Source organism: Neophocaena asiaeorientalis, unplaced genomic scaffold (genome assembly GCF_003031525.2).
Source record: "Neophocaena asiaeorientalis asiaeorientalis breed wild unplaced genomic scaffold, Neophocaena_asiaeorientalis_V1.1 scaffold79, whole genome shotgun sequence".
In the NCBI taxonomy this organism is placed as follows: domain Eukaryota; kingdom Metazoa; phylum Chordata; class Mammalia; order Artiodactyla; family Phocoenidae; genus Neophocaena; species Neophocaena asiaeorientalis.
In genome coordinates, this window is record NW_020175402.1 from 2,994,568 (window position 1) to 3,019,408 (window position 24,841).

General features: G+C 50.7%; 3 protein-coding genes across 6 annotated transcripts in view; all 3 read left to right on the plus strand.

The window, feature by feature from the left end:
- Positions 1–1,163: 1,163 nt before the first annotated feature.
- LOC112414321 (eukaryotic translation initiation factor 5A-1-like) lies at positions 1,164–2,019 on the plus strand. Its single transcript, XM_024766779.1, has one exon. The coding sequence runs from the start codon at positions 1,368–1,370 to the stop codon at positions 1,830–1,832; it is 465 nt and encodes a 154-aa protein (XP_024622547.1). The 5' UTR covers positions 1,164–1,367; the 3' UTR covers positions 1,833–2,019.
- Positions 2,020–2,464: 445 nt separating this feature from the next.
- LOC112414320 (60S ribosomal protein L11-like) lies at positions 2,465–3,097 on the plus strand. Its single transcript, XM_024766777.1, has one exon. It carries the CDS (start codon positions 2,465–2,467, stop codon positions 3,089–3,091), a length of 627 nt encoding a protein of 208 aa, XP_024622545.1. The 3' UTR covers positions 3,092–3,097.
- Positions 3,098–3,815: 718 nt separating this feature from the next.
- Positions 3,816–24,841, plus strand: part of NCMAP (non-compact myelin associated protein) — a 40,489-nt gene continuing 19,463 nt past the window's right edge. The window contains exons 1-2 of one of the 4 annotated variants that reach the window (XM_024766581.1): positions 3,816–3,878; positions 4,270–4,454. The gene's annotated coding sequence lies outside the window, so the exon portion shown is untranslated. Of the gene's footprint in view, positions 3,879–4,111; positions 4,455–24,841 lie in introns of those variants that run through there. The other 3 variants (XM_024766583.1, XM_024766580.1, XM_024766582.1) reach the window with 3 other exon arrangements.

Genomic DNA, 24,841 nt, shown 5'->3' on the forward strand with positions numbered 1-24,841 from the left:
GAGTCCGCCTGCCGATGCAGGGGACGCGGGTTCGTGCCCCGGTCCGGGAAGATCCCACATGCCGCGGAGCGGCTGGGCCCGTGAGCCATGGCCGCTGAGCCTGCGCGTCCGGAGCCTGTGCTCCACAACGGGAGAGGCCACAGCAGTGAGAGGCCCGCGTACCGCAAAAAAAAAAAAAAAAAAAAACCCCCGCTCCTGCCTTGCAATTAGGAAGCAATTGAGTCAGGATTGGAACTTGAGACCATCCGACTACAGAGCCCTTGACCCCATGCACAAGCCGGCAAGAGCTTCTGGAGGTATCTTGAAGTGGTCTCATAGGTCTCGGGTCTCAGGACCAGAGCATCTCCCACGGGGCCCTCTCTGCCTTCTGCCTTCCTTCACAGCCTCTGCTTTGTGGACAGATCTGCGTCTCCCACCACAGAGAAGCTCTTTGAAGCCAAGGATTGTGTCTCATGTATTTGGTGAGAAGTAGAATCACAGGCTGCTCTCACTTTCCAGGACAAACTCATGCCCTGGGGCTGCTCTCACCTTCTGAGATGGACAGCATTCTGCCTTTGGAATGTGTATCTCTCTCAGTAAACCTTTCACTTAAAAAAAAAAAAAGTAGAATCACAGAATTACACATTTTTTTATTGAAGTACCGTTGATATACAATATTATATAAGTTACAGGTGTACGATATAGTGAGTAACAGAATCTCACTTCTTAATCAATCCTTGTTAATAAACACCACCTGAGTTGCCTGTTAAAACACAGTGGGCTCTCTCTGTTTTCAGCCAACTTGGGAGGAAGTTATCAAGGCTTTGATAGCATCTCACAGGCACCAGTGACAAAGCATTAGGCCCCAAACCAAACACTTTCTAGAAATAATTTGAAAACACAATGGGGAAACCTGGCTGTACTCTTGATTCTGTCACTCCCCTGCTGTGTGATTTTGGGCAACTTACCTCTGCTTCCTGGGCCTCAGTTTCCTGTTTGTAAACGGGGAGATCCCCTAAGAGACCCCCTAAGATCTCTTCTCTCTTTTTATAAATATTAATTGAGGGCCCATTGTGTGCCCGGGATAGAGTGCTGGGCTCCAGGGATCCAGCCGTAAACCAGTCTGATGCCGGAAACTGCCGGATTCTGCAGGGCGGAGTTTTTGACATTTGCTAGCTGGCAAACCTCCTGGTGTAACATTCTGTGATTGTCTAGACCCCAACCTCCCCGCAAAGCCTTCAATCAAATTAGCACAATCCCACTTAATTAAGACCCGTGTGCAGCAGCGGCGGCGGCGGCAGCGGGCTCTGAGGCAGCAGTTGGGCTCGCCGCGAGTGAACGGGGTCGAGTCAGTGCATTCGCGCGAGCTGGAATCGAAGCCTCTTAAAATGGCAGATGATTTGGACTTCGAGACCGGAGATGCGGGGGCCTCAGCCACCTTCCCGATGCAGCGCTCAGCTTTACGTAAGAATGGCTTTGTGGTGCCCAAAGGCCGGCCATGTAAGATTGTGGAGATGTCAGCCTCCAAGACTGGCCAGCACGGTCATGCCAAGGTCCATCTGGTTGGTCTTGACATCTATACTGGGAAGAAATATGAAGATATCTGCCTGTCAACTCATAATATGGATGTCCCCAGCATCAAAAGGAACGATTTCCAGCTGATTGGCATCCAGGATGGGTATCTATCACTGCTCCAAGACAGCGGGGAGGTGCGAGAGGACCTCCGTCTGCCTGAGGGAGCTCTTGGCAAGGAGATTGAGCAGAAGTACGGTGGTGGAGAAGAGATATTGATCACGGTGCTGTCTGCCACGACAGAGGACGCGGCTGCTGCAGTCAAGGCCGTGGCCAAATAACTGGCTCCCAGGGTGGCTGTGGTGGCAGCAGTGATCCTCCAGCCTGCAGAGGCCCCCTCCCCGAGCCTGGCCCAGCTCTGGCCCAGCCCTTGGCTGGACTCCTCCCACACAATTTATTTGACATTTTATTTTGGTTTCCCCTACACCCTCAATCTGCCAGGGAGCCCCTGCCCTTCACCCTGCTCCCTTGGCCAGGAGTGAGTGAACCACGGCCTTGGTGAAGCTGCCCCTCCTCTTCTCCCCTCGCACTACAGCCCTGGTGGGGGAGACCGGGCGGGTGCTGCTTGTGGTTTCGGTTTGTTTTGTTTTGTTTTGTTTTTTAATTCAATCTGGAATCAGAAAGCTGTGGATTCTGTGCCCTTCCCCCACTCATCCCTGGTCTGGTCCCTTATTCCCCAATAGCCCTTCTTCCCAAGCACCACCCCCACAGACTGGGGACCAGCCCCCTCCCCTGCCTATGTCTCTCCCCAAATCCCTTTAGATGGGAAGGGAAGAGGAGGAGAGGGGAGGGGATCTGCCCCCTCCTCAGGCATCTGGGAGGGCCCTGCCCCCATGGGCTTCACCCTTTCCTGTGGGCTCTCTCCCCGACACATTTGTTAAAAATCAAACCTGAATAAAACTACAAGTTTAATATGAAAAAAAAAAAAGAGAGGTCTCACTTTCTCTTCCTGTTTCCCGTCATGGCGCAGGATCAAGGGGAGAAGGAGAACCCCATGCGGGAACTTCGCATCCGCAAGCTCTGCCTCAACATCTGCGTGGGGGAGAGTGGAGACAGGCTGACCCGGGCAGCCAAGGTGCTGGAGCAGCTCACAGGCCAGACCCCTGTGTTCTCCAAAGCTAGATACACCGTCAGATCCTTCGGCATCAGAAGAAATGAAAAAATTGCTGTCCTTTGCACAGTCCGTGGGGCCAAGGCAGAAGAAATCCTGCAGAAAGGTCTGAAGGTGCGAGAGTATGAGTTAAGAAAAAATAACTTCTCAGACACTGGAAACTTTGGCTTTGGGATCCAAGAACACATCGATCTGGGGATCAAATATGACCCAAGCATTGGTATCTACGGCCTGGACTTCTGTGTGGTGCTGGGTAGGCCAGGTTTCAGCATCGTAGACAAGAAGCACAGGACAGGCTGCATTGGGGCCAAACACAGAATCAGCAAAGAGGAGGCCATGTGCTGGTTCCAGCAGAAGTATGATGGGATCATCCTTCTGGCAAATAAATTCCCGTTTCTATCCAAAAGGCTAATAAAAAGTTTTCAGTGAAATGTAAAAAAAAAAAAAAAAAAAAGTTGCAGTGGTTAAGAATCCGCCTGCCAGTGCAGGGGACACGGGTTCGAGCCGCTGCCTGGGAAGATCCGACACGCCGCAGAGCAAGTAAGCCCGTGCGCCACAACTACTGAGCCTGCGTTCTAGAGCCCATGAGCCACAACTATAGAGCCCGTGTGCTGCAACTACTGAAGCCCACGTGCCTAGAGCCTGTGCTCCGCAACAAAGAGAAGACACCGCAATGAGAAGCCCGCGCACCGCAGGGAAGAGTAGCCCCTGCTCACTGCAACTACAGAAAGCCCGCGCACAGCAACGAAGACCCAGTGCAGCCAAAAAAGAAAAGGCCATAAATATTATAAATAAAAAAAAAAAGACACCTACACAAGCCCCCTGCAGCTCACACCCGGCCTGGTTTATTTGTAAGGCCCCTTCTCCCCTTCTGCCCTGGCAGAAGTCTGACCTGGGAGACGTGGCCTTGGTGCGCTGAGCGCCTGGGGGTGGGGATGGGTGTGCCAGAACTGGAATCTCAAGAAGGACCCAGGCCAGGAGAAGCGCGAGGACACTGCGGTGAGGCGCCGCCCAGCCAGCGTCCCGAGCCTGGCGCCCCCAGGACGGCCCCCGAGGCAGGGACCGTGGGGGCAAGTCGGCCCCTCCCCGGGATCACCTGCACGGGGCGGGGCGGAGCCGGGGGCGGGATCCCGGACGGCCGGAGCTGGGGCTGCTGTGGTGGCGCCGGCGGGAGGCGGAGCGGGCGGCGGCCGGAGCGCAGGGCTCCCCCGAGCAGGTAGGAGGCGTAGGGTGACAGGAGAGGGAGAGGCAGGAGTTCCCAGTCCCACCCCCACCTGCGTTGGAAGGGGTGCCTGGGGTCTGCGCGCGAGGGCGGTGGGCGGTGGCCGGGGTGGAGGGAGGGATATCGGTCACCTTTTGCGGGTTTTGGAAATGGGGATGGGGCACAAGTACAGGTGCCCGGAGTGCCGAGCAAGCTCGACCCTCGCGGAGAAGTGCCCCGAGCGCCAGCCTGCGTTTGGGGGGTTGATATTACGGGCATCCAGCAGGCAGGTCGTTTCCTTGTCCCACCCCTCTCACCAAGCCTCCGGCTGAGGGTCCGAGACTCCCCGGAAGAAAAGGGAGCGGACTCGGCGAGCCAGGAGGTAAAGGGATTTTGAACCACTCAGGACCTGTGTTGGCTTCATCTGTGAAATGCGCGTCTGGATGGGTGAGCCCTGTGCGGAGACCCCTCCAGGAGGAAGATCTGCGATGAAAACCCACAGCAGGGGGAGGAAACCAGTGTTCTAGCTCAGATCAGCAAACTCAGCAGCTCCGGGGTGGCTCACTGGACTAGCTGCTCCAGAGGAAAGAGGTGGGGACATGTTCTGTGGGCTGGATATCTGGCAGGAGGAGGACATGGGTGTGTCAAATACTAGAGCAGGCTTAGCAGGACCAAGGAAGCCATCTAGTCTGGGACGAGGATCTGGAGGGGTGCTTGGAGGAGGTGGGATTGAGTAGGGGTGGGGAAGAAAGCATAGTGCTGGTGCTTTAGAATCAGTCAACCTGGGCATCGGAATCCCTGCCTTGCCCCTTAGGTGCCAATAACTTAGTCTTGGGCAGGACCCTGCATTTCTCTACAGTTCCCTTTGCTCCGTAAGTGAAACAATTTCTTTGACAGAGTGTCAGGTAGTCCATATAAAGTGCTTAGTACAAGGTCTGTATATTATAGGCACTCCGTAAATATAAGCTGTTAATTTCCACTAGACTGTAGCTTCTTTTTTTTAATACATAAATTTATTCATTCATTTATTTAATTTTTGGCTGTACTGGGTCTTCGTTGCTGCATGCCGGTTTTCTCTAGTTGCTGAGAGTGGGGGCCACTCTTTGTTGCCATGGCTTCTATGTTGCGGAGCACGGGCTCTAGGTGCGTGGGCTTCAGTAGTTGTGGCACGTGGGCTCAGTAGCTGTGGTGCGTGGGCTTAGTTGCTCCGCGGCATGTGGGATCTTCCCGGACCAGGGCCTGAACCTGTGTCCCCTGCATTGGCAGGCGGATTCTTAACCACTGCGCCACCAGGGAAGCCCTAGGCTGTAGCTTCTTGGGGGCAGGGGCCATGTCTATTTGGTTCACCATTATATGGTGCCTGGCATATAGTAGGTCTCACTACATATTGGTTGAATGAATGAACAATGAATGAGTATGTAGTACAACAGTTGGCATGTGGTAAGTAGTCAATAAATAGCCGTGAATTTAGAGATGATCAGATCCTAACAGATGGGATGATGTAGGAGATGGTTGTTTAGGTGGATGGAGCAGTGTAACAGATTAAGATAAGCCCAGAGTAACAGATTTGGGGCACCCCCTGTTATGGGGGGCAGGGGAGTAATATGATAAGCTCATCCAGAGCACAGAGGTAGGGAGGGCACACAAAATCCTGGAATCCTGAGTCCCAGCAGCCACATGGGCGTAGATGAAGGAGCTGGAACTCTAGGTAGGTCAAATACCTTTCTCACATCCTCTAAGTGTCCACCTCCAAATTACAGGGGTAAGGGGCGGCGGGTGGGCAGGGCAGGGGGGAAGACACAGCAAAGGACTGTGGGTACCTGATGGGAACAGAAGATGAAAAGGGAAAGGGACTCCCATGGCCCCTTCGTGGGGGTGGGACATTCCTCACCTTGTCCTGCTGTCTCCTGGCTGGTGGTGAGGTAGCTGAAGGGGGCAGTGTGGTGCCAGGCGGGCCAACTATGTGTGTGCTGAGCCAGGCTCACAGTGAGTTGGGCTAGGGGAACGTGTTGGGTCTCTGGGGGAATCTGCTGCAGTGGATTCAAAGCTTATCCCCATGGCCGGTTTGCACACCCGTTATCACCCCTGTGGACAGTGGCCACTGATGCCTCGGGCTGGGAGGGAGCTATGTAACTTGAGGTGGAGCCACTCTTAGCAAAGTTAGCCTGTCAGCCTGTCTGACATCCTGGCAGGCAGCCTCATTGGGTTTCCATCTCCCTGTGGTGACTAGGAGTCCATGAGAAGCAAAGATCTGAAGTGGAGGTGAGAGATTTGGGGGGACACATCAAGAGGAGACGGGAGGCGCTATATCTCAAAAGAGCCGAGTTCAAAGCTTCTCCTTCTAGCACTTTCCATAACTGCTCATAATCAGTTAATGTCTGTGTTTCCCACCGACTGTAAACTCTATGGGAACAGGGAGCAAGCCTGCCTCCTTCCTTGCTTCATCCCCACCTACGACGGTGTCTGGCACGTGGTAGGCATTCAGTGAATGTCTGTGGAATGCACAAACCTGGGCTGAGGACTGGGACTCTTGGCGTCGAGAGAGGAGAGCACCCCCTGACAGAACTGATGTAAGCATCACAAGTTCTTTTTCCCCTGTCTGATCCCCACCTCACAGCTTGAAGGGTACGTCCCCCTGTCACAGGTTCTGTGCCTCCACCCTCTCTCCTGCCACCATCAGCGTCTTTTCTCAGGGAAGAATCCACTACTAGTAGACATTTACACCTCGGGGGGAGGCCTAGGCACTGTGCTGCTGCTCCCAGCCCTACTGCCCTTGACAGCCAGCCCCCCGGAGACCCCCGGGGCTTTGAGAGGAGGAAAGCGACATCCAGGCTGATCCCCATCCCATTGCTCCTGGGGCTCAGGGTCACAGAAGGTAGGAGCTACAGAGACCCTTAAAGGTAACAGAGGGCTCCCTCCATTTAAAGGTGAGAAGACGGGTCCAGAGAGGATGAGATACACTCGGTCAATGGAGGGTTAGGGGAGACCTCAAGTCTCCTAATCCAAGTGCTTTGTCACTAGAGTGGGCTTTGAGAGTCTCTGGGAATTGTAAATCCTGCAACATTTCTCTTTACTTTCCAATCTTCCAATAACATGGAATGGAAGGTTAAAAAAAGAATGGTAAAGTGGATTTAAGTTGCCCAATAAACCCTTTTAATTAAAAAAACAACAACAAAAAACCTCATATGATGAAAATAGACCCCAAATTATGTATGTTCACTTTACTTTTTAAAAGATGTATGTTTGATATTGGAGAAAAGTAATCTAAAATGGGAACCTCTCTAAACTAGGCTAAGTATTGCTGGCCAGCAGTGCCTGTGTTAAGATGCCCCCTGCACGCTGCCATGCGAGAGCCTCTGAAGGCAGCCCAGAAGCAGCGGCGTGTTTGTTTCTCCTGGACAACCTCCAAGCGCTGAGCACACCGCCCTGTTGGGCTCCCCATCTCCATCCATCTGGCCTCCTGATGCAGTCATTGACATCTGGGCTTCTGGCATCCCACTCTTTGCTTTGGGATCTGGTAGGGTGGATCCCTCTTTGCCTTCTTTCAGAGGAATTCCTTATCAGGAGGAAAGATCCTCGGTGGGCAGGAGGGGGCAGGAAGAGGGGAAGGGGACTGTGCCAAGGCCAGAGCCTGCCAGCAGGTCTCTGGATTCCTGAGCAGGGCTGGGTGTAGGTAAGAGTTGAGGGGGTAGGGCCAGTGGCAGCTGGGCTGGAACCTATCATGTGGTTTGTTGAAACTCCTGGGGGTGCTGGCTGCAGTTTGGCCTAAGGAAGGAAAAGAGGGTGTGCCAGCCTCTAAGACAGAGAGGCCTGTTCTTCAGCCAGCTTCCAGGCCTGTTGTGAGGGGCCTCCTGCCTGGGCCAGATACTCCTGAGCTGTTGGGGCCCTCAGTGGGGCTGCCAGATCCTATGGTACGTCCCGGGCAGCTTCAGGAGGTGGAGGGGACGGTCTTAGAAGCTCCTGGCATCTCAAGGAGCCGTGCAGACCCTGGACTGCCAGCACACCTCGCTCCATCCAGGGCAGCCTCAGCCAGCAGTGAGGATGGGGCACAGAGCAGGCACATAGGCCTCTGCTTTTGAGCTGTGGGATCTTGGTCAAGCCACATCGCCTCTCTGAGCCTCAGTTTCCCAATGTATTAAAGAGGATACTATCCGTGGTCCTCCCTTAATAAACATTAGTTTCCCTTCCCCTTCAGAGAAGCTTGTGTCTTGGGACCTGTCGAGCCAACTTTTAGGGCCAACAAGCCTCAGGATTTTTCAGTTCCTCCAGAATCCTTTCACCATTCATTCACTCACTCATTCTCCAAGGCTAACACCTGCCTCGGGCCTGCACTGGGAATTCAGCTCTTTTTCCTGCTGTTTGGTTTCTGGCAGACTCCGGCACACATGGCCTGGCCTTGAAGCTTCCATCTGTTCCTCCACTGGGGATGATCTCTTTCAGTCTGTCGTACAAAATAAAAAGCAATTGTGTAACTTGTTCCCCTGCTGCTGTCCCTAATCCCCTAACCCTCCTCCAAGTTCCCTAAGGTTTTAGCCTGCAGGTCTCAGAGGGAAATAAGTGGTTAACGACTGCTTGCTGAGAGCCTGTGTTTGCTGGTGCCCACACAGCGCTAAATGCTCCACATGCCTCAGTCGCTTTAACACCCACGGCAGCCCAGGAAGTGAGTAGTATTATTCCCTCGGTCCCTGCTAAGGTTCAGAGACCACTTGCTGGTGGCCACAGAGCTTACCAGCGATGCAATTTTGCCTTCGTGGACCCCTTCCTCCCTAAAACATATTAACAGTTATATTAATGACTGCATTGGTGTATTAAAACATTTTCTCCAACCTAAAATTTCCTGTTTTCTTCTGATTTTGACAGAAATGAGAACATTTTTGTGAGCCCCGGAAAGTATTGTGAGCCCTGGCACTGTCTCCTGGGCCCAGGAGAGATGCAGGCCCTGAGGCTAGGTAGAAACAAGGCTGAGATTCCCGCCCACGCTGCTGTGGAAGTTCTAACCTCCTCCCTGTACTGCCCTTTAGCAATTAAAAAAAAACAACAAAAAAGCAAGAAACTGTAGAAAACGGACTAGTTATCTGAAATCTTAATGCCTGTGGTGGTATTAATAGTTGTCTCTGGAAAATGTAACTTGGGTTTTTTATTTACCTCCCCACCAAACTCCCACCTTCTGCCTCCCTACTTCTTGTTTGTTTTTGTTTTTTTTTGCGGTACGCGGGCCTCTCCCTGTTGTGGCCTCTCCCGTTGCGGAGCACAGGCTCCAGACGCGCAGGCTCAGCGGCCATGGCTCACGGGCCCAGCTGCTCCGCGGCATGTGGGATCTTCCTGGACTGGGGCACGAACCCGTGTCCCCTGTATCGGCAGGCGGACTCTCAACCACTGTGCCACCAGGGAAGCCCCTCGCTACTTCTTGACCAAAACTTTTCAAAGAGCCAAGACCACTCTATCCTCTTTTGTGGAAATTCTAGACACCCCGTCTTGGCCTTCTATCCAGTCTCAGACCTAAAGGGTGACTGGTTTGCCCAGAGGACAAAAGGGGATTCATTTATCTTATGGGAGCAGCTCCAAGTTGCTACCTAATCCCTAGAAACATTATCATTGGTCATAGTAATAATAACAACAGTAATTCATATTTTTGAGAGCTTTCAATGTGCTGGGCATTTGCTAATCACTTGGCATGAACTGTCTTATCTCCATTTTACAGATGAAGAAACTGAGACTTAGGAAGACCAAGTGAGGTGCCCAAAAGGAGGTGCCAAGATAGGGACCTTAGTAGGGAACTGAGCTGAGTCTGCTAGACCGTTGTAGTTACTGAGTCCAAGCTCTCTCTGCGCTGCACGACAGGCCAATAAATCGGAGACATTGAGGTGAGGAATGATGACTATTCAGAAAGCTGGCAGACCGAGAAGATGGCAGACAAATGTCTCCGAAAAACCAACTTATTGGGTTCCGATGCCATTTTCTTTTATAGAACAGAGAAGGGAAGGAGGTGAGGAAGTAAAGTAAAAAGGCCATAAGATTTGCAGATGCCTCTGGAATGGCCAGCCTCGGTGACCAGACGTGTTAATTTCTTCTTTCTTGCAGCCATCCACAGGTGGACAGCGTCGGGATGTTTCCCTGAACAAAGGCACTTTGGTTTAACATTCAGGAAGAGGGGCAGGGTTCCCCAAGGCAGGCCATTATGTATAGACAATATCCTTTTAATGAACAAAAGCAACTGAAAGCAAAGGTTAAACAGATCCAATCTGTAGTCAGATTTAGCTCTTCCCTGTTTCATTGTCAGAGCATGACCTCCCCGAGGGCAGGGTCCATTTCCCACGGTCTCCCGGTCACCCACCACAACTTCCAGTGTGGAAAGACACACTTTCAGTGTGGAATGAATGAATGGTGGACTGACCTCTCCACTGTCCTGCTCTCTAGGACGCTTACCCACTTCCTGTCCCTGCTCCTTGTCTTGGGACAGTCACTACCTCCTGCCTCTGTAGTGCAGAAGTTGACAGCTACAGCCCTGGGGGGAGTCTGGGGCAGCTCAAAGCCCTGCTGGAATAAGGGACTGATCAAAGCAGGACAAGCTTCAGGCATTCACTCCTGCATCAATGCCCATCCAACCCCACCACCCACCCCAGCCTGTGGGATCCCTGCAGTGTACCTCCTGCCAAGTCTGCTTCTCCCTGGAACTCCAAGGTGAAGCCTGACAGACACACAGGCAGAGTGCCAACAGGAAGGAGGTGGCTGAAGGAGTCTGTGTGGCTCTCTGGCTCGGGGCTCATCTTTTTTCCTCTTAATGCCTTTGGCTCTCCCCCAGGGCACATTACCAGACTAAGAGCAAATACCCACAGGGGGACATGAATTCACCCACGAAAATAATCAGATGCCCTAGAAGTACAACTACTATACAAGAAAGACAATAAATCAAGCTGCATATGTCATCTAAAGCGGAATGATTGAAGTAGATGGACCAAGATTTTGAAGTAAAGCACGATAATTATGCCTAAAAAGATAAGGGAAGACATTTGTAAAATAACGCAAGGACAAGAAGTCCAGGAGAGAACCAAGGCAAAAGATTAGCTCTGAAAGATATACTCTTTAAAGTAAAGGACACAATAGATGGTATAAATATCAGGTTGGATATAAGTGAACAACTAACTAGTAAAGAGGAAAATCAGATTGAGAACTGTCCCAGGATGCAGGAAAAGACAAAGAGAGAACAAATGAAAAAGAAAACCTAAGAGATGGTGGGTAGAAGTAGGTGTCACTAAAGGAGAGAAAAAGAAAAATGGAGAACAGGGAAGAATTGAAATAATGGAGATGAAATGTTCCAGAATGAAAGGAAAATGAATGAACTCAGATTGAAAGGACTCATGGAGTAGCCAACGGTAGAAATAAAGAAAAATCCACACAAAGATATCATGGTAAAATCGAGAATATGACGGACAAAGAGGAAGGACAAAGAAATAGCATCCCTTACAAAGGGCCAAGAATCAAATTGACATTATACATCTCAGTAACAGCACTTGATCCAGAGTCAGAGTAATGTTATTATAAGAATTGAAAGAAAAGAACCCTTTCAATCCAGAATTTTAAAGCCAGCCAAATTGTCATTCAAACATGAGGTCATACTAAAAATATTCTTAGGCAAATAAAGCCTTAGAAGGTGGAATACACAGAGACCCACATTGAACATACTCATGAAGGAAATACCTAAATAATAAAAGAAACAAGTCCAGGACGTGCTGCAAGAGCTATGGGAAGCCAGGGTGTTTAAGTCAGGGGTCAGTGCAAGAAACAGAAGCAGAACTCGTCATTTTTGGTAGGAAGGGATTTTATGCACCTAATTCTTTTAAAATATTGGAAAGGCTGGAGGCTTCCAAAACAATACAGAACTGGCCAGACTGGAGAGCTATGGCACCTGCCGTAATCAGGAAAGTGAAGGAATCACAAGGGCTGCCCGGAGCTGTTGAATTTAAAGATACACAACCATGGCCATGTGATCCAGGAATCCGGAAGCTGGTATGCTGTAACTACCCAGATTCTGGAACTCAGAGTCTGGCTACAACACTTGCTCATCTTTTTAACAGAGGACCAGCCTTGGGCCCAGACACTTTGGGAGGTAACACTGTCCAGCTAGAGTTTAATGACATTGATCCGTTTCATCTATTTTATTTTGTTACTTTCTGTTGATGGCAAGTGACATTGGTTTTCCATTTTCAGAAATGATAGAACATTTCTGTTTAGAGCACACTTTTAAATGTTTTAAAGGAAAAGTAGGTCCAGGGATCTCACTGCAAAGCCATTGTGATTGGTGCAGACAATTATTATAAGTAGTCAGAGGTGGAAGAGGTGACCTAGGGAGGAGGGGACAGTTGGGTCTCATGACAGAGGAAGGTTTAGATTGGTGTAGTACTGGGAAGATAGCACTGGAGCGAAGGCCAGTGTGCTGATTATCTATCCCTGTGTAACCAACTACTCCAAGACTTAGTGCCTTGATGCTGTCTGTCGCGTGGTCTCGGTCAGATCTTCACATCTGAAGGCTCAGCTGGCCTGGGCGCCCCCAGTGGCTCACTCATGTGGCTGCCTAGTGACACTTGGCTGTCAGTTTTGAGCACAGCTGGGGCACATCTACCTGTGGCCTCTGCACGTGCCTTGGGCTCCTCACAGCATGTCAGCTGGGTTCCAAGAAGGAGGTTTCCAGGAGCAGGCATTCTGAGAGGCAGGAAGCAGAAGCTGCCACTGAAGGGCTATGCCTGGAACTTCCGGTGTCACTTCTACCATATTCTAGTGGTCCCAGCAGTCACAGGGCCCACCTAGATTCAAAGGAGTGGAGAAATAGATTCTACCTCTTCAGCGGTGAGCAGTGGGATGGGAAATACTGTGCAGCTAGCTTCCCAGTGCTGGGAAGCATGGGTGAGTTTAGGAGACAGGAAGTCACTCATTCCCTGCCTAGGGCCGGGGAGAAAAGAAGGAGACGGGTGCTGGTGGATAAAACTGGAAAAGTTTCATGGAATACCTTAGTTGATGAGACGAAGAATTAGGGCTTTATTCTGTAACCAGCCAGAAGCGATTGATGGTATTGGAATGAAGGAGAGACACCGTGCAGAAAGCCAAGGTCTCAGCAATTCTTTCTGCAACGAGTGGGTCCCCAGGGAAGCAGGCTGGTAGCTTCTGTTCCTTTACAGTAGAATATCCCAGCAGCATGATGGAGTGAAAAAACACATTGCCCCCAATCCACTAAGCATTTGTTAGACAGTTATCGTATGCCAGGTGCATGACCAGGCCAGGCATCGTGGAAGTAAGTCTACGATTCATAAACCACTGGACTATCCTGCGAATTCCAGTATTTCTACCTTCATTCTGTAGCTTCTAGATCTCCTCTTGGACTCCTCATGGACCCAAAATCTTTTGCTAGGACAAGTGTCCTGGGTTTGGACTAAAAAATTATGGTGCAGGGCCAAGTCCAAGCCCCGTAAGCACCCAGAAGAGGGTGTGGCTTAGCCCTGGAGTCTACAGGGAGCTGAGCGAGGGCCCCTGATGGTCGGCAGCAGGGCTCAGGGAGCCAGAGCCCAGAGCGTTCAGTGTATGTTCAAAGCCAACCCGTCCTAGGGCATCTGCGAAAGCCCATCTCTTCCACGCAGCCTCTCTGTGTGCGTGAATTCACTCCCCATGAAGCTCCTAGAATAGAAGGGAAGACAGACCTGTCTACTAATTACAACACTTTCATATGATAAATGCTGTAAGCAAAGTACCTATGAGATGCTGTGACGTCTCAGAAGACATCGACCTACTTGAGATTGGCGGGGTTGCTTTGGGCAGGTCTTGGAGAAGGAAAGCAGCATTTATCAGTGCCCACTGTGCATCAGGCACTCACTTTTCTAGAGGCTTGACATGCATTGCTAAATGACTTATGCATGCAAAACCTTCACACGTTTATGCGATAAGGCTAAGTAATTGGCACTTATTAACAATTGTTATCTCATTTGATTGTTGCAACCAGGAAAAAGACAGGAATCACCAAGCCCAGTTTACAGATGAGGAAACAGGCCCAGAGAGGTTAAGTCACAGGCCCAAAGCCACTCAGGCCGGAATTCAAGCCCATGTCTGACTCCAAACCCCACACCTCTGTCCCCCGCACCATACCACCATTTTGAGGGAAGGGGAGGACTTCCCGGGAGAGGAACAAATCCTGTTGGGGGGCGTTGGGGACTCAGTAGTCCCAAAGAGCCAGGGTTCGTAGCGTGTGGGTTCCAAGATGGGATGGGGGAGAAGGCAGGAGAGAGAGCTTTGAATGCCAGGCCAGGGTGCAGGGAGAAGGCTGGATTCTCTCCCCAGGGAGGGTCCCGCCACTCCCTAGCTCACACTGTAATCTCTCCTCCCAGATCACTCGTAGCCTGAATTCCACGTCCTTCAAGTCAGGGCTAGGCCTGGAACACGGTCTCCTGAGTCCCAGCCCAGAGCTCACTCTTCACCCACCTTCCTCCTTGTCATGGCCTCCCTTTCAGGCTGTGGTGTTTGCTCAGAACCCGAGCCCGGGGCAGAGAGCAGAGAAATATTTACTTATGTCACCACCAACCCTGCCTCCTGGCGGCCCCAAGGGCTACCTCGCAGAGTTCAGTTATATAACCCTGAGTTGACACAGCAAGAAGGAGAAGGAAATAAATTATAATTATTCTTTTTCCTCAGTCTTGGACACACTTTGGATAGCTTGATATTTGCTTCTCTGCTTCCTCGTCTTATTGACCTGGGGTCTCCAGGGACCTTAGTGGTTCTCGATCAGCTGTTGGTTTTAGCCTTGATTCTGGTGAGGCTGGGGATTTGGGGAGGTCGTCCTAGAGGCTGGGGAAGGGAGAGAAATGAGATATCAAAGGGCTGCTTTATGCCAAACTCTGCCGGGGCTTTGTATGCATAAAGTCATTTTACTCAAGCAGGAACCCAACGAAAGTGGTTCTGTTTATTACCTCCCTTTTACAGAAAAGGAATGGAGGCACAGAGAGGTTAAGTAACTTCCCAAAGGACACTCAGCAGAGCCAGGTCAGAAGCTCTGAGGCTTCTAGTTTTCAAACATCTCACATGGAATCCATGGCATAGGGATCCTGGAGAGAGCAGAACATGCCTGCATCTCCCTGTGGAGGAAGTTCCTCCATAGCTTAATCCCCAAACATCCCTCACATCTAATCTCCTCTCTGGCCTTCCCTGGACACTCAGCTCCACGGTGCTGGGACCCTCACCGTCCCACCCCCATCACCAATCTCACACTTTCCTTCCTGAAAGTGTTCATACTCACCCCCACCTCCCAGTCTTCACACCCAATGTTCTTCCCAGCTAGAATGTCACTCCTCCCTTCTCCACCTGACAAAATCCCAGCAAAATAATAATAATACTAATGCACCTTCATAGAGCAGAAGCTGTGAAGTGGAGTGGTTAAAAGAATGAACTCTAAGTGTTTTGCATTGTTCTAACTAGTTTCATCACTTTTGCTGGCTGTGTGACCTCAGGCAAGTTAGTTAACCTTTCTGGACTTCAGTTTCTTCACCTGTAAGATGGAGATAATGATACCCAGCTTACTTAAAAGAAAGAAATAAAATTATGGGACGAAACGAGTTATAAAAATAAAAATGATATAAATAAAAACTTACTTGTAAAGTTTTTTGTTTTTTTTTTTTTGCGGTACGCGGGCCTCTCACTGCCGTGGCCTCTCCCGTGTGGAGCACAGGCTCCGGACGCACAGGCCCAGCGGCCATGGCTCACGGGCCCAGCCGCTCCGTGGCATGTGGGATCCTCCCGGACCAGGGCACAAACCCATGTCCCCTGCATCCGCAGGCGGACTCTCAACCACTGCGCCACCAGGGAAGCCCCACTTGTAAAGTTTTTAGAAAAGTGCTTGGCACCTAGTAAGAGCTCATCAAATGCTTATTCTTATCATCAAGCCTTCAAATGTGGAGCAGACTCTGAAGTCGGATTCCTAGAGTTCACATCCCATCCCAGTTGGTGACCTTAGACAAGTTAGTTAACCTCTCTGGGCCTCAGTGTCCTCTATAAAAAATTTAAACTGCAATGTGCTTTCCTCTTCGGGAGGATGAGACAATCAAATAGACATAAAGCAGTCAGAGGGCTTGGCACTTAGAGACAGGTAAATATAATCTACTATTATATTACTGGGGTTCAGACCCAGATCACTGACCCCTGAGCACAAGGGTTTAATGACCACATGGTGCCACTCAAATTTTGCCTCTCCAGGCAGCACGCCCTCTTCCCCGGCCCCCTGCTCAGCACCCTCTCCCACTCCGAGCTCCATAGCACTCACGGCCTGTCTTGTCTCTTAATGTCATGTCTGCATTACCAGCGGCCCCATGTGGTGGGAAAGCACAAGACCCATGGCCTGTGCTTGGTCCTTGTTCGATGAGGCAGTTCAGTCAGCTGCTATTAACCCCCCACTGCTCATTCACTTAACGGGGGTTCATTTCATTTGACAACTGTGTGTTCATACCTGCAATGTGCCAAGCAGTATTTGAGGAACTAGGGATTCAAAGGGTGAATAAAAACTGACACATTGGGCTTCCCTGGTGGCGCAGTGGTTGAGAGTCTGCCTGCCGATGCAGGGGACACGGGTTCGTGCCCCGGTCTGGGAAGATCCCACATGCCGCGGAGCGGCTGGGCCCGTGAGCCTTGGCCGCCGAGCCTGCGTGTCCAGAGCCTGTCTGTGCTCCGCGACGGGAGAGGCCACAACAGTGAGAGGCCCGCGTACCGCAAAAAAAAAAAAAACAAAAAAAACCTGACACATCCCCTACACTCATGGGGCTCAGAGTCTGATATGGGACACAACCATTCATCAAATGGAAGGTGATAACTACAACCAGTGGAGACAGAGGGACACAGGGCTGTGAGAGTGCATAGCATGGGAATTTGAAGTGATGCTTGGGTTAAAGTATCAGAAGTGTCAATAAATGAGAAAAGAGTGCTCTGGCATATGCAAAGACCCTGTGGCAGCGATGGGACAGAGTGACAGAGGGCAGAGCTCAGACAGGGAGGAGACTGGAGGGGTCTGAAGGATCCAGATCCTGTACAGGGGACTTGCTGACCATCATAAGTTCTAGTCTGAAGTAGTCTTGAGGTTTTTAAAGATTGCTGGAGCTGCTGTGGAGAAGGGTTGCAGTGGCCCAGAGTAGAGGCAGCCTTGACCTGTTGGGAGGCTATTGCAGCATCCAGGTGAGAGAAGACAGAAGCCTGGACCTGAACGAGGATAGGGAGGATGAGAGAGGTTAGTAAGAAAATGTGTAAGACGTGAAGGTAAATCTGAAAGGGCTTGATGATGGGGGTGGAGGACTGGTGACAGGCGGTGACTTTAGGTTTCTGGCTTCAGAGGCTATGTGAGTGGCAGTGACATTTCCTGCAATGGGGAACACTGGAAGAGACCAGATTCTGTGAAGTGCTAGGGCATGACAAAGCCCAAGACACTGCCTGGGCCCTCAAGAGGGGGAAAGCAGACATATGATAACAATGACGATGGTGATAACAGTAGCTAATTGAGTGCAGGATTTGAACCGAGCAGTCTGGCTCCAGAGCCTCTGTTGTAACACCCTCTACTCTACAGCCATCATGCCATCATCTTTATTTTCTAAGTGCCTACTAGGTGCTAAGAACTGTGCTAGGCCCTGGGATGTCAGCTCTGAACAAGAAAAACAGTAGCCCTGCCTGGCCGAGCTCCCTGCTGGCTCAAGACGCACCAGCCCACAGAGGCAAATGCTGGCACGCTGACCTCCCAGTGGCCTCCCACCCTGCTCTCACAGAGCTTAGGATCTGGGGGTTAGATGGGTCACAAACAAGACAGTTTCAGCTGGTGGTTATTCTGTGAAGAAGGTTAAAGAGGGTAAGTGAGACAATTCCTGGGGTTGGGGGGAAAGGGATAATCTTAGAGTGGTGACATTTAAACTGACATGATAGTAAAATTGCATAATCACACAGTTAATAGTTCAGAACCCCAGCAGGGAGTAGGGGTGGGAGTGAACAAACTGTATGAGGTAGATTTTTTTTTTAATTGAAACTTTTGACATAAGTGCTTGAAGTGTTTGATGGTTTGGGTTTTGAAGTATAAATAGGAGTTCACCAGGCAGACTGGGTTAGGAAGTCATTCTAGAGAGAAGCATGAATATGAGCAGAGGCAAGTAATGCTATGCGATATGTGTGTGTAGAACACAAGCTCTTTGGTATCTCTAAAGTATAGTTCATAAGCTCCATGTGGGCTCAGGCCTATATTGTTTCCTTTTTGTCTCCAGTGTTTAGCATGTAGCTTAAGATTAATGAATTTTTACTGAATGAATAAATGCATGAAGAAATGAACAAATGAATGAGCTAGTGTTGATAGGAGAGGCAGCAAAGAGAGAAGGACATAGTATAAATCAGTGTTGTTCAAGATAAATGAGCCACATATGTAATTTTAAATGTTCTAGTAGCCACGTTAAAAAAGTAAATAGAAACTTACATTTTGATAATATATTTTATTTAACCTTGTATATCCCAATATTATCAAACATCTAATCAATATTTAAAGACTACTGAGGTATTTCACACTCTTTCATTTTGTGCTACGTCTCTGAGTTCCCGCAGGTATGTTACACATACAACACATCTCAATTCAGACCAGCCACATTTCAAGGACTCCATAGCCGCATGTGGCTACCATATTGGCAAGCACAGGTCTAAATGCTGCTGGGCGGTAAAAGGCCTGCTGAGGGGTTTGGACTTCATTCGCCTTAGCTGGTGAGAGACCACTGAAGGTCTAGGCAGAGGTCAGCACGGTCAGATTTGTTGCTAGAAAGCTCTCTGGGGTAGCTGTGCAGCCGATAGGCTTTGAGACAGAGAGTCCCTTTCCATCCTCTCCACTCTGGCATGGAAAGGTCACACTCAGGGCACACTCCACTCCCCCTGGCTGTGGTGTGACTGGTGTGGAGACGGGCACCCTGTCCCCAGCTAAGAATCTCCCTCCTTTGGCAAACGTCAGAGCCCGAGGTCCCTGGCCCGCGAGCAGCTGCATCCTGCTCTGTGACTCTGAGCTTCTCTTTCCCAAGGCAGGCAGTGCTCCCTGAACAGCACGGCATCTGCTGTGGTTTGTAGCTAAACAGACATGGCTCTGGGCAGTTTGGAGAGAAAATGAAGTACCTATTAGCGTGTTTTGCAGTAGCCCCGCCTGGCCAAGCGCCTTGCTGGCTCAAGACACACTGGCCTGTGGAGGCAAATGCTGGCACGCTGGCCCCTGCCCTTGCCCCTTCACAGCCCACCACCCCCCGGGGTACCCAGGTGCCCCTGGCACGCTCAGTCCCTGGCACACCCACTCCCTTCCCCACAACGCTCTCCTGCTCACTTTCGTATTTCCTTGGATCCTGGACTCACACTTGCCCTGCGTGTTCCGCACACCCTCAAAGCCTGCTTCATGTTCCCTCTGACTCTTCAAGGAGGCCGGGGTGGGTGATGGGAGGCCCCTGGTTGGGGAGGCAGAAGACTGGGTCCCAAGCCTGCTCTGGTAGCTCTGTGAGTGGGTGAGTTACTCGGCCTCTCTGAGCCTCAGTTTCCTTGGGTGTAAAGCGGAATGGGTGTGACGTGGGGTAAATGAGATTATGAACGTGAAGCCCCAAGCACAGTGCTAGACACAGAGGAGGTCCCAAAAGGGAGTGGTGGTGACCGTGAGTGGTAAGTGCCCATCGTCCCCCACCCCAGTTCCTTGAGAGCCAGGCCGGCTTACACACCCAGGGCCCCTGGATTCTCCCTGCCTCCACACCTGCCTGCTGCTGGGGCCCATCATCCTCGCGTGACAGGGCTTGGACTGCATTGACACTGGAAGATTTGGCAAAACTGGAGGACCGTGGGCTCAGCTCTGGGGTGGGAGGCATCAGTGATCCACGGGAGATTCTTCAGAGACGGCACTGGGGGCTCTGCCCAGGACAGGTCAGCACTGAGAAGACCCTGATCCAACATCAGGCCGACTTCTCCGCCGGGCACAGCAGACACAAGGCCCACAAGACGTTCAAGGGCCCCTGAAATGTTTTATTTTCTTTTAAAATCGGCGGGGGCGGGGAGGGGAATCCCATTTTAGGGCAGAAGAAAATGTTTCCATTTTTTTATCACATCAGAAAAAATAAACTGTTTAGAGCCCATGAAACTTTATTATGGTGAAAGCAGCCCTGTGGCCACACTGCAGCCCTGGCTAATTCTTCATTCATTCAAATGCATTTTTGGGGCAGGGTACGTCCCATCTGCTCTTTTTTGTTCCTTATGATCTTGTCTGGCTGCACACACATCTTTTTTTCCCTGAGATGAGGAAGATGAGGCTCATGGAGGGTAATAATTACCTATAACTTAGAGGTGACAGAGGTGTGATTTGAACCCAGGTCCACCTGAGTCCAAACTCGTTTCTTCCCTAGGCCACGCTATTTGCAGGTTCATCATCTGATTTGATTTACAGCATAAGGACAGGATAACCAGCTTTTTTTTTTTGCCTCACTGCGCGGCTTATGGGATTTTAGTTCCCTGACCAGGGATTGAACCCGTACCCTCGGCAGTGAAAGCATGGAGTCCTAACCACTGGACCACCGGGGAATTCCCAGCCCCATTTTAAAGCTGAGGAGACTGAGGGCTGGAGGAGAAGGGAGCATCTTGTTCACGAATCCCTTCCTCCCAGTCAGTGAGGGTGGGGAACCAGCCCCTCCTTCTGAACCCTCCCTACTGCCTCTGCCCTGTCCAAAGCCCTTCCTGTGCCCCCCACACACTGTCCCCACCCTCTGCCCTCCCTGTGGCCACGCCCCGGGCGGCCACCCTGCACACGTGTCTCCCCTGCCCTTCTTTCCCACCTTCCGCCTTTTGGCCCGTTTCCCAGCCCTTAGAGGGGCTGCTCAGGTCTGCACAGCATCCACATCCTGCCTCCTAGCAAAGCTGGGGGCTGGCGCTGCCACCTGAGAGGGAGGGAGGAGAGAGAGCGCAAAGGTTTAGATGAAACCGTGGGTCTCCCAGACAAACGCCCCTCTGTATCTCGGGGCCTGTTGTGACTGGCTGCGGGCCAGCTCTCCCCATGGGCAGCTTGAATGGCCGGGATTGTTCCCCCGCCTCCTGTCCTGTCTGCCGCCCAGCGCCTGCCGCCCAGCGCCTGCCAGGCCCCAGCTCGGGCAGGAAAGGGGAGGGCTGTTCCTTCTGGAATGGAAGGTGTAGGAGGCAGGCGAGCCTTGGGGAGGGTGAGGGGCCACGTCCTGAACCAAACTGGGAGGCGGGAGAGTCACACAACGGAAGGAGCGTGAGAGGGAGGTCACCGATCCCCGCCGTGCACTTTGCAAGAGAGCAAGCTGAAGTCCAGACAGAACAAGTGACTTGCCCAAGGTCACACGGCAAGCAAGTAACAGAGGTAAGACTCGAACCCTGGGCTCCTAACTTCCAGCCCAGGGTTCTTGCCGCCCCCTACATCAGACCTCCCTCTCAGGGTTTGGGTGGTGACCCTGCTGAACAGGTGATGTAATGAGCTCCATAGCCCGGGACACCAAGACTCAAAGAAAGAACGTCACGTGATAAAAGCTTACACAGAACTAGGCTCCCTCGAATTCTGTAGTGAAGTGCAGGTGCTCCAGACAGAGTTTACATCCTTAACTCGCTCATTACAAAGACCTTGAGGTTAACCAAGTCCTTGGAAAAGGAGGAGGGAGAGGCCGAGAATCAAAGTGAGGCCCCTGAAAGGTCAGCGTTAGGGGTAAACTCAGATGATTGGATTTTGTAGGACGGCATTTGCCTGGGTTCTTTAAAAAAAATAATAATAAGGAGTTAGCCAGGGGCACTGGGGGTCAGGGCACCTGGTTCCGAGGAGACTTGGTTTTTTCCCTGCACTCCCACCCCCAATTTTTTTTCTTCCAGAGGTTCACAGTGGCCTGTCCATGGTGTATACAACTCAGGTACATCTCTATGTTCTTGCTTTCATAGGTGGCAACGAGAAGTAACTCAGAAACCTCAGTTGGTGTGTTTTAGAAACTTAGTGCAGTTACCAAGCAGGGTGGTTGAGGGCAAAGCTGAGGGGGAAACGCAGGGCCCGGTGGTACCTCTTCGTGCTCACGGGCCAGAGTCCCTTCGGGTTGTCTTTGGTTCTTGCTGTTGTTATTACTGATCTTGTCTTGAATGAATCAGAAAGGAGTTCTGGAAAACGTACCAAATGAACTACCAATGAACCTTCCAGTCTGTGTGCCCTGGGCATCCCCGCCGGCCCTCAGCTTCCCCGTTTGTAAGGAGAAGGTGTTGGACTCAGCAGTTTTCAGTCTGGCTTCCACCAAATCCTCTGATCACAGGAGTTGCCTCCTAGGGCCATCGCAGAGGGTGTGTGGAGTGAAAGAGAAATTGTCGGGGGAGGAGTAGAAGGGAGCAGCTTAGCTCCTTAAACCTTTTGGAGGAGCTGAATTTTCCATCATAAGTTCATCCCCCAAACTCTCCAACGGAAGCGTAGATCTCTTTTCACTCTGGACAGACACATAGAAAGTCTACCAGTTTCACTTTTTCCTGGCTGGCAGAATCCCCCTGCACCTCCCTCCTCCCCCTAGTTGGACTGGCTACCCCCAGGCTGCTGCGGGGCGCCGCCCTGGGCACTCCTCGATCCCTGGGTCCCTTGAGCTTCTCATGTTCCTTCGCTCCTCCACGTTAGTGGGGCACGTCCTCCAGGAGCATCCCAGGAAAAGGTGCGTGGGGTGGGGTGGATTTTTTGTGAAGCTTCCTATGTCCCAAAATGTAGTTCTTCTACCCTTACTCTCGATATTTAGTTTGGCTTCTGTCCACTTCTAGGCTGGAGGTATTTTCCCTCAGAACTTTGGAGAGTTATCTCAGAGCTTCCCTGCTGCTGCTATCAAATCCACTGCTGTTCTGGTTTCATCTGAGTGTTCATCCTTTTATTGGTATTTGACCTTTTTTTTTTGATTATCTATAGATGTGTGTGGGATATTCTCTTTAGGCCCTGTGTTCTGAAAGGTCATGATGATGAGTCCCACTCATCTTTTTTATTCATTTTTCTGGGGACTCCGTGAGTCTTCTCATTCTAAAAATTCATATCCTTCATTTCCAGGAAATTTCCAGGTATTCTTTGATAATTTCCTCCCCTTGATTTTTTCTGCTTAATCACTTACTCCTGGAGTAATTTGTTTTTGCCCCTTTTCTCTCCCAATCTTTATTTGTTCCACTTTATGAGACATTTCTTCAACTATCTTCCAATAATTCTATTGAATTTTTAAATTTATTTGATCACATTTTAAATATCCTAACACTCTTTCTTGTTCTTGGAATATTCTTTTCTTATAGCATTCTGTTCTTGTTTTATTAATGTAGTATCTCATCTCTCTGAGGATGTCGAAGTTTTCTTCTGCCCTTTGAAGGGCCCTTCTGCCCTTCTGTCTCTATTTGCTTTAAACGCCTCCCTCTGTTCATATGTTTGCTGTCTGTTCATCGTGTTTGAGGCTTGTACCCTCAGAGGTCTGTTGACCCTTAGCTATCTGTTCCTATTTAAGACTAAGCCACTAGAAACTCGTTGAATAAAAAAAGTTCAGGGGAAGCTCTGGGTGTGGGGGCCGGCTTATCAGCTAGTGGCCTCCCCATTGGCTGATTGGCAGGAACCTGGTCATTTCATTGGAGGATCATGTAACATCAATCAGTATCTGTCAGTCTGTTCTCTTTAGCTGGTCAGTCTCCCAAGAGCCTCTAATTTCCTGCCTGGAGGTTAAGCCCAGTGGCCCAGGGGGTTAAAGGGGCTAGATGAGCCCCACAATGCAGGACTTTACCTCAACGCTATTTTTCAGCCAGAGTTTAACCACCACCTTCCTTTTCCTTAAGTCTCAAAGTCAAATGTGCCTATGAATCACCTGGGAATCTGGCTAAATAAAAGGCACATTCCCATTCAGCAGGTCTGAATGGAGCCTGAGATTCTGCCTTCCGAGCAGGGTCGGAGGGTTGCCAGCGCTGCTGATCCAAGGACCGCACTTTGGATGGTCAGCGTCTAGAGCCCTGCCATCCAGTGGAACTTTACGCAGTGGTGGACATGTGCTAGACCCACACTGGTCAATACAGGAACCACAAGCCCCAGCGGATGTTAGCGCTTGAAATGTGGCTAGCGCGACTGAGGCACTGAGCTTTTAATTTCATTTAATTTTCCTTAATTTCATTTAAATTTAGTTGGCCAGAGGTTTGAGCCTCGGCCTTTGCCAGGCTGCCAAGTCACACTCAGCCATCAGCTTTTCCAGCATTCGAACATTGACTGGCCTCTCTCCAATGTGGTTGTCGTCTCTCCTTTCTCTTTGGCCTTATGGATCCATACGTCTGAATTCCTTTACTGTCATTCATGGGGGATTTCAGAAGGAAGCAGAGATGAAGACTTGTGTTCCATCTGCTCTTTTGGACCAGAATTCCCTCCTGCATTTTTAATTTTTATTTTATTTTTAAAATAAATTTATTTATTTTTGGGTGTGTTGGGTCTTCATTTCTGGGCGAGGGCTTTCTCCAGTTGCGGCGAGTGGGGGCTACTCTTCATTGCGGTGCGTGGGCCTCTCACTGTCGCGGCCTCTCTTGTTGAGGAGCACAGGCTCCAGACGCGCAGGCTCAGTAGTTGTGGCTCATGGGCCTAGTTGCTCCGCGGCATGTGGGATCTTCCCAGACCAGGGCTCAAACCCATGTCCCCTGCATTGGCAGGCAGATTCTCAACCACTGTGCCACCAGGGAAGCCCCCTCCTGCATTTTTTAAAAGACAAAAATAGATCCCACACTTTGTTTCTCCCAGGATGAAGCAAACCAGAGTTTGTCCTTCTTACCTGTCATCTTCCTCTGGGCCCAGAGAAACCATCTCTGAGTCACTGCAGAGCCTGAGAGCTGCTGGAGGAGGTAGAAGTCTCTGCCTGTCTCGGGGGAGAGCGCTGCTCACCCACTCGGTGTGGTTTCTCTATTCTGTAAAGGGAGGGGTGGGCTCATGGAGGGGCCAGGCAGGCAAAGGA

What these genes read in the sequence shown, in the direction of transcription:
- LOC112414321 (XM_024766779.1), top strand. Translation starts at nt 1,368, where the DNA reads ATGGCAGATGATTTGGACTTCGAGACCGGAGATGCGGGGGCCTCAGCC.
- LOC112414320 (XM_024766777.1), top strand. Translation starts at nt 2,465, where the DNA reads ATGAAAAAAAAAAAAGAGAGGTCTCACTTTCTCTTCCTGTTTCCCGTC.